This window comes from Triticum urartu, chromosome 7 (assembly GCF_003073215.2).
Source record: "Triticum urartu cultivar G1812 chromosome 7, Tu2.1, whole genome shotgun sequence".
NCBI classification, from domain to species: Eukaryota; Viridiplantae; Streptophyta; class Magnoliopsida; order Poales; family Poaceae; genus Triticum; species Triticum urartu.
In genome coordinates this window covers 689425579-689434086 of record NC_053028.1, presented here as the reverse complement: position 1 = coordinate 689434086, position 8508 = coordinate 689425579, and the positions used below count along the sequence as shown (strand labels likewise).

The 8508-nt window shown below is 45.5% G+C and overlaps 1 protein-coding gene across 1 annotated transcript; it reads right to left on the bottom strand.

Moving 5' to 3' along the window:
* Positions 1-1713: 1713 nt before the first annotated feature.
* On the bottom strand, positions 1714-6002 carry LOC125524785 (desmethyl-deoxy-podophyllotoxin synthase-like). Its single transcript, XM_048689815.1, has 2 exons — positions 5082-6002; positions 1714-2452 (listed from the first exon to the last, which is right to left on the bottom strand). The coding sequence occupies exons 1-2, from the start codon at positions 6000-6002 to the stop codon at positions 1820-1822; spliced, it is 1554 nt and encodes a 517-aa protein (XP_048545772.1). The 3' UTR covers positions 1714-1819.
* Between the last annotated feature and the right edge of the window lie 2506 nt (positions 6003-8508).

Sequence of the window (8508 nt, the reverse complement as noted above, 5' to 3'; positions counted from 1 at the left end):
ATAGAAAACACGTTCTTTTTTCATTTCCGAGAAACACGGCCGTGCCTCTTGTGAAAGCATAACTGTGCCTCTCGCGGAAGCAAAATCGTGCCTCTCGCGAAAGAAAAAAAAAACAGACAACACGTGTTTTTCGTTTTCGAGAGGCACGGCCGTGACTCTCGCGAGAGCGCAACGGTACCTCTCAGAAGCAAAAATGTGCCTTCGCGGGAAGAAAAAACAGAAAACGTGTTTTTTTTCGTTTTCGAGAGGCACAGTCGTCACTCTCGCGAAAGCAAAACCGTGACTCTCGCGGAAAGAAAAAAAGAAAACACATTTTTTCGCAAAAAAATGTCTTTTTTTGAAAAAATGGTCTAAAAGTTCAGGAAGACCGGTGGAAAACCGAAACATGGAAAAAACTTTTAAAAGGCCAAAAACGCGTGCGGAAAAAAATTCGGAGGGAGCGTCCAGAGAGCGACACGTGATGGGCGGTTGGGAGCGCCAAGTGACGCTGATCGTTGCGAGGCTCCCGAAGAAGCGCCTGTTAATTAGTTGCTCTTGGCGACTCCTTTCCTCTCTTAAATCTACTATGTGGGGGGAGAAAAAACATTTCGGCCCGCGAAAAGACAGCCCAAGAAAATGGGCACAACCCGAATGCTAACAACCAGGTGAAAGAGTCTATATCGCATGCGGCCTTTGTCAACCTGGCCGTGATGCTATGGGCTATTTGGTGGGCACGACGACAGGCTATTCATGAGCAAATATATCAAAGCCCAGTGGCAACACACCAGTTCATCAGCAGGTTCATCGAAGAGCTGGAAGTACTAAAACCCAAACCCAGAGAAGCCCGCTTGGGAGGAAACAGAGGGGTCGCAAGACCAAAAGCACCACCGCCAGGGGTAGCACAGATCCACACAGATGCGGCGATGGCGAGATCCCATGCAGGAGGTGCTTGTGTCACTGTTTGCAGAGACGCCGAGGGAAACTTCCTTGGAAGCTCAGCGCTGGTTATTCACGGTGTAACAAGTGTGGCGTCAATGGAGGCGTTAGCTATTCGTGAGGGGCTTGCATTGGCACAAGACATCCACCTGCATGATATTATCATAGCTTCAGATGCGAAGCAAGTTGTGCATGACATACAGAATGGAGCTGATGGACTGTATGGGCCAATCATCAGGGAGATTAGCGAGCTTGTTTCCTCTTTTAATTGTAATATAACTTTCGAAGGTAGATTAGCAAATATAGATGCTGATAGACTAGCTAAATCATCGTACTCTTTGGATCAGGGGCAACATGTGTGGTTGCTCCACCCTCATGATCCATTTTGTATCCCACCTTGTGTGGAGTTTGATCGATAAAGCTAGTCTTTTTCCCGCAAAAAAGAAACTAGTCTTTACCCTAAAAAAGGTGAAAAAAATGAACCAGCCGTGTACCCGCGTCGCTCCTACCATCACCAAACCCCAGCACGAATCTAGACGCAATATGATCTGACGGTTGTGGCTGTGAATGAGATCAAATTAAAACTCAGCTAGCTGAGCTTTAGCAAAACCGTTTTTCGATTTCTGTAAGGATGTTTTTTAAGGGTTTGTGCTCTTAATATATATGGCCTTTGACCTTTAAAGAAAAAGAGCCTTACTCAAACGATAGATAACATGACAAAGCACCAGAGTGCATCGAGTCCATGCGATACATAATTTTTTATAACATAACAATAAAACGCATACAATAAATTAACAACTTAGAACCCGGGTCACATGATGAAGCATTAAAAACGTACTACTTCAGCTCATTTTATTTAGGTGCGAAGACAAGAAAGAGTATGGACAACCCCATGGTTGAATATTTATGGATTAGGAGCCGGCACATGAATTGTGGCATGCAACCATAGGTCACCCTTCCTCCTCGCCGTGATCCCGAGCTCCTCCGCCATGTCTAGCCCACCGGCGCCTCCTCCGGGGAGCTCCCAGTCGAAATGGAACAACAGGCTCGCTAGCATGAGCTCCACAACCGCAAGCCCAAACGTTATCCCAGGGCAGATCCTCCTACCAGCGCCGAAAGGCACGAGCTCGAAGTTTGTTCCTCTGAAGTCCGCCGCCGCGTCACCAGCCTCCTCGAATCTCTCTGGCCGGAACTCCTTGGCATCAGTGCCCCAGCTCGCCGAATCCCGCCCGATTGCCCATGCGTTGACAAGCACCATGGCGCCCTTGGGCACGTCATAGCCGAGGACACGGCAGGGTTCCAGACACTCCCGTGGGATGAGAAACGGCACCACTGGGTGTAGTCGAAGCGTCTCTTTGATTACTAAATGCAGATAGTGCAGCCCCTTCAGGGCCTCCTCACGGACGCGGCTCTCCCTGGTGTGGGCACCACGCACCTCTGCTTGTGCCCTACAGAGCGCCGCCGGGCTCCGCATGAGCTCCGCCATCGCCCATTGGAGTGTCGTCGCCGTGGTCTCGCTACCCCCCGAAACCAGATCCTACAAAAAAAGAACTTAACTCCGAGAGGTTTTGGCTAAAAGATGCATGTGCTGAAGTATAAGTGCATTGCACCCTTTTTCCATCAGTTTGAGCTTTCGGTGAAAATACCCATCCATCCAAATATATCAAAGCCAAGAGGTATTAAATTTAATACCTTCGCACGCGAGTGTCCCAACGCGTGAAACGTTCCGCACAACAAGTCAGGTTCCGACCACGCACTATATTCCCTTACAATTTTTTGCATGCCGTTTTCCTGAGAGTGGTCGCCCCACGTACTATAGCAGCGCGCTGCCATGGAATTAAACATGATGGACCCACCCACCTATTACACGTATGAACGGAAGGGCTAATTGTGGTGGCATGCAGGCCCACTCCATAATCAACATACTCCCTTCATTTTTGTATATATGGCCACTATCAAAATTACAATTACTAGCATCTATACAAGGCCACTAACATCAATCGAGGTAAAATTGATGAGGTTTGCCTCGTACTAGCAACCGAGGACATTAATATCCCCTGTATGCATGTGGGAGTGAGAAGGTTGGTTTTCGTGTACCACATTAATCAACCAATGAGGAGTGAGAGGGTTGTCTTGTTGTGTGTTGAAGAGAAAATGCACATTAATTAACACGTCAAGCGAGAAAAAAAACTAGCTTGCAATATTGACTTAAGTAGGCATTAATTTCTACCTTGGTACCTGTAATATGAGTTTGTGGCCTTGTATACAAAAATGAAGGGAGTATAATCTTTCACCCCTTGAATTTCGAGGTGTGGGGGTGGGGGATGGATGGGCCAACTTTCCCTATGAGTTAAATACATGGGAGGTGCTTCAGCTTGTCCTGTGGAGTCAGTTTAGTGCCTAAAGTTGTAAAATACATGAAACTTGTACTCGAACTTGTCCGGCCATGTAAATACGGTGCCTCCATCCATATCCGGGCGTACTTTCAGCCCGCGTGATGTGCCAGCGTGGCAACGGCCCACTTGTCAGTAGCTGAGAGAGGGCAAACTTTGGGTGGCCCGCGTGTGTGAAATTATTTTGTAGAAAACCCCTTCATATTTTATTTAATTATTTAATCACGAAGGAAAGGCCTCAAATACAATGTATGGTTGCGAGGAATAACATGAAAAAATCATGGGGGGTAGAATCTGGCACCTTCTGGTTAACTATCTGGCTAACCGGCCAAAATATGCCGTCTATACAACTATTATTAGACCTATGTAGACATTTTCCATGTATCGCTCTGCAAGTTTCTTTATACATTATCTATCAGTTTTATTTTTATCTTTTCCAAGTTCCTATTTAGTTTCATGACACGTAAGTTTTCCCATATAAAAATACAATATGCAATTATTTTTTGTTTTATCTTTTTCTCTTTTCCTTATTGTGTACTTTGAACAACTAGATATGAACATTTCAAAATATTATGGGGATTAAAATAGTTAAACATATATTAGAAATTATGTGTAAATTTATGTATGTTCATTCTAGACCACAAGCATACACAATTATTGTTGATCTGTATTTCAAAAATACCCAATTATTAAAAAATTGACAACGTTGTAGTTTGCAAAATATTCAACATTTATTCAAAATTATTGTGTTGAACTTTTTTAAATACATGTTGTCAATTCTGTAATGCAAGATGAACATTTTTCAAAAACTCATTATAAATTTTTGGAGCATGGTAGCAACTGAGCGTGTTTTTTAAAGGCTAAAAACTGGCACTTAAAGTTTCGAAAAGAATTGATTGTTTTCACACAGAAACGTATGCATATGCTCTAAGTGACTTTCAAATTGCGTTCAAATTTAGGTTATATTATACCCTGCAAAAAAATACAAAAATCTGGCCAAAAGAACCAAGCTGATTTTTCATGTATTCCCCTTTTTTATCTGTCACATACAAACACATATTTTGATCAAAATTTACACATATATATTACACTTCTATGTGCATGTACGTAAAATTTTAGAATATTTTTAGCTGTAAAAATCCGTTTCTTTGTACTTTGTAAAAAAAAATGACACAATGTGCCCGTTCTCCAAACTTACTTTTTGCATAGCAATGCAATATAAACATTTTGACCTCGTCAATATCTAATGAGCAGAGTATGGCTTGGTGGACAACCTGGGCGCACAATGCAATCACGCAAATTCTTTTTTCTAATATGTGGGGCTTTCCTATGTGATTAAATAAAATGTGAGAGGGTTTTCTAAAAAAATCCTCAAGCACGGGCCTGCACCTTTCCGCTCTCAACCACTAACCTGTGGGCCACTCGCACGCCATGTGGGCTGGGCGTACGGCCGTGATACGGATTGAGGCACCGTATTTGCACGACCGAACAAATTCAAACATCAATTTTATGTATTTTACAACTTTTAGATGCTAAATTGATCACACAAGACAAGTTGAGACACCTCCCGCGTATTTAACTCTTTTCCTATTCTTCAAGTATAATCCAAGGAAACACAAAGACACTGCACATTTTCCGTGTGAATTAGCCTCCCTTCCGGACTTTCAGCACAATATAAATAACTAAATAAATAACATGCGAAAGGAACCACTGAAAATATTGCTGAAGTATATGTGCATGTATGCAGTTCTATAGCATGGAGGTCGATCTTACGGTGATCACGGCACGGATGGTTCCATCGTCAAGAGGCACGTGGAGGCTACCGTCATTCTGGATCCTCAGTAGCACGTCCACGATGTCTTCTTCCTCGCCGCCGGCGCCGGCCGACCTCCTCGTGCGGTGGTCCTCGATGATGTGGTCTATGACCCGGCTCATATCGTGGCATATCGCCTCCAGCCGGCGCGTCGATCCACTAAAGGCACGTGCGAGGCGCGACGATGGGAACAGGTCGGCGAGGCTGAACCCGGCGGCTAGCATGACGCCCTCGTTGAGGCGCTTCAGGAACTCATCTCGGAGTTCCCCGTTCCGGTTGCCCACCACCGCGTGCACCGCCACGTCGGTGACGTAGGTGCTGAGGAGGGATCTGACGTTCACAGGATCCGACGAAGACGATAGCGACGAGACGATGGAGGAGACTAGGGCGGCGGCCTTGGCCTCGCGGCATCCCCGGAGGGACCGGACTTTCCGCGCGCTGAGTAGCTCCGTGACGCAGAGCTTGCGAAGGCGGCGCCAGTGCTCGCCGTGCGGTGTAAGGGTGATGCCGAGGTCGTCTCTCGTGATGGCGCGGAGGGTGGCGGTCCGCGGCCGCGTGGCGAATACCGCGTCGTGGGTCTTCATGATCTCCCTCGCTGCACCGGCTGACGAGGCCACAACAACGTCAAGCTGCCCCAGGCGGAGCAGCATGAGCGGAGCATTGTACCGGCGGGCGATGTCACGCATGGCGTGGTGGGGGAGCGCGCCGACGAGGTGGTGCATGCTGCCGATGACCGGCAGCCGCCATGGCCCCGGAGGAAGGTTCTCGCCGCCGTGCTCGCGTGGCTTGAACATGGCGATGAGGAGGATAGGGAGTAGCAGGACGGTGGCCATGAAGAGGTGATTGTAGTAGTACGTGGCATCTAGTTCTTGTTGCGCCATGACTTGAGATGAGTGCATCTCCTCTTCTCTGCACCGGAACATTATATATAGCAGTGAGAGTGCAACACAAAAAAAATACTTCCTCCTCCGGGTTTATTAGGCACCTTTCGTTTTGAGCCAAAGTTTGACCATGAATTTAATTAATAAAATGTAAATTATATGTCATTGAAATTATACTATAAAAAACTTTTTTCAAATACAAATCTAACAATATACTTTCTGTAGCATATATTTTATATATTTTTGTCAAATACTTGGTCAAACTTGGACCCAAAATGCAAGGAGGCCTAATAAACCCGGACCGAGGTAAGGGCATGGGTATAGTCTTGTACTCATGGATATACCCATACCCTACCCATTTATACTGACATGTTACATATTTGGCGGATGTTATCTAGTGAAGTGTGTCATGAGCATTTGACTCAATGTTAAAGTTGTCAATTTGAATTGAGATAGTTGTCTTGTACTCCCTCCGTCTGGAAAAACTTGTCACCAAAATGAACAAAAAGGGGGTGTATCTAGAACTAAAATACATCTAGATACATTCCCTTTTATTCATTTTGATGATAAGTATTTCCAAACGGAGGGAGTACTCGTCTATCAGTTATTGAGTTGAGATATTTTTTTTGTCAAATGTGCTATGGATGAATGTAAAATAGTGATAACTTGTGTACTGTTTGATTTACCCGTTGGGTACCCAATGAGTATGGGTACCCGTCGGGTATGGGTACGGGTAAAGTTTCGTACCCATGGGTACGGGTATGGGCAGAATTTTGTATCCATTGACTATACGGGTATGGGTATGGTATTGCTCTACCCGCCCCATACCCTACCCATTGCTATCCTTAACCGAGACACGGTCTTTCAGAAGCGTTAACACCTTACGATGGATAGACCGTACCACCTACATCCCCTACATCTGCTAGTCTACCACTGTAAGAGTTCACACGACTTAATCAACTATGCTAGAGCCCATAATAGCTTGTGGCTGCACACGGAAGTTTCTAGTATGAATAATCTCATGATCCCTTTGAGCCTGGGTGGCGGTCCATAGGAGAATCACACGGTATCCCGGGATTTCCAAAAATACAAGCAATCACTGGGTTCCCCAGGTGCCTCAATCCACCCAGATGTATATTCAAGTTGCCACCTTAAGTTGAACCATTAATTAACAATCTCGCATCTGTCATGAATACTCTCAAACACAATCCACGTCTACGAGCATAGCATAGCAATATAATCATAACGTAGAAGTAACTCCCAGGGTTTGATAATAAACAGGTGAATAGGTACTACCTCAGCTACTTCCCAACCCACAATTTAATTCAGATCCTAACCATGCAATTGTTTGGGGATTGATCTACTGCAGTAAAACTGGGTAGTAAAGAGTTATGATCAAAGTGTTACTTGCCTTGCCGATGATCCGTGAAACCTAGAGATTCGTAGTAGCACGCTTCGCACTCCGGGTACTCTATCGCAAACAAACAAACATACAATAAGCAAACAATCAAGGGCACGGGTAAAACTCAATTAAGAGATCTAACCAGAAAGTTCAACTTAAGAACTCCGGTTTGCAAAAAGAATCAAATCAAACGAAGCAACAAAACTCAAACGGCGAAAGAAACAAGCTTCGTTTACTAATCTGGATTAAAGTCAAATTTTACAGTAGCAAAAACTTGTTTAAGTTGGCTAAACGGAAATAGGGTTTCGAGATGAAACTCTAGGCGTTTGAATCGCCTGATTCCGATAAACGAGCGAAAAGTTATACTAAAACGAAAATCGGATCAGAAATCGCGATCGAAAATAATCGCGGAAAATCCGAGAAAAAGAAAAACTGACGAACAGGCTAACGAGCGAACGTTCGATGTCTGCGGCTAAACGATGAAAACCGTTCGTTAAACCGAACGTACGGACGAACGTCCGCTAAATAACTAAACCGATTAAAATAAACCGAACCGATCTAAAAAATGAAAACTAGGGTTTACGAAATAAAACCGATCGTTTTAAAAAATAACGGCGGCTACCTCGAACTCCGGCGGGCGGTGGTGTGGCGGCTCCGGCGGCAGCGGTCGGTGGCGACGACGGCGGGGCGGCGCGGGGTGGCGGCACGGGCGTGAGGCGGCGGCGTGGGCGGCAGCACGGGCGGCGGCGTGCGGCGCGACGGCGGGGCGGCGACGCGGGGTGGCGGCGCGGCTTAGGGTTAGGGTGGCGGGGCTGGTGGGCTGCGGGGGTGCGGCTTATAAAGGGGGCCGGCCCGAAGAGTCCTGGTAGGGTACGGCCCGAAGTCGGTTTGACTTTATTTTTTAAAATAATTGCGACGTGCAGAAAAAGAAAAAAAGAAATACTAAACGGACTCCAAAAATCCCAAAATAAATTTTGCCCGTCCTCTAAAACTAGGCCGGACAAGGCGAACATTTATTTCGGCCTAAAATGCAATTTTGAAAAACGCATATTTTTCCTAATTCAAATAAAATAGCGACAAAACTTGGAATAAAAATCTTATTTG

Bases quoted from the DNA above. Each gene is read 5' to 3' on its own strand.
- LOC125524785 (XM_048689815.1), bottom strand. From the start codon at position 6,002: ATGGCGCAACAAGAACTAGATGCCACGTACTACTACAATCACCTCTTC. The intron at 2,453-5,081 runs GTAAGATCGACC...CTTTTTTTGTAG, and splicing joins CCATCCGTGCCGTGATCACC to GATCTGGTTTCGGGGGGTAG.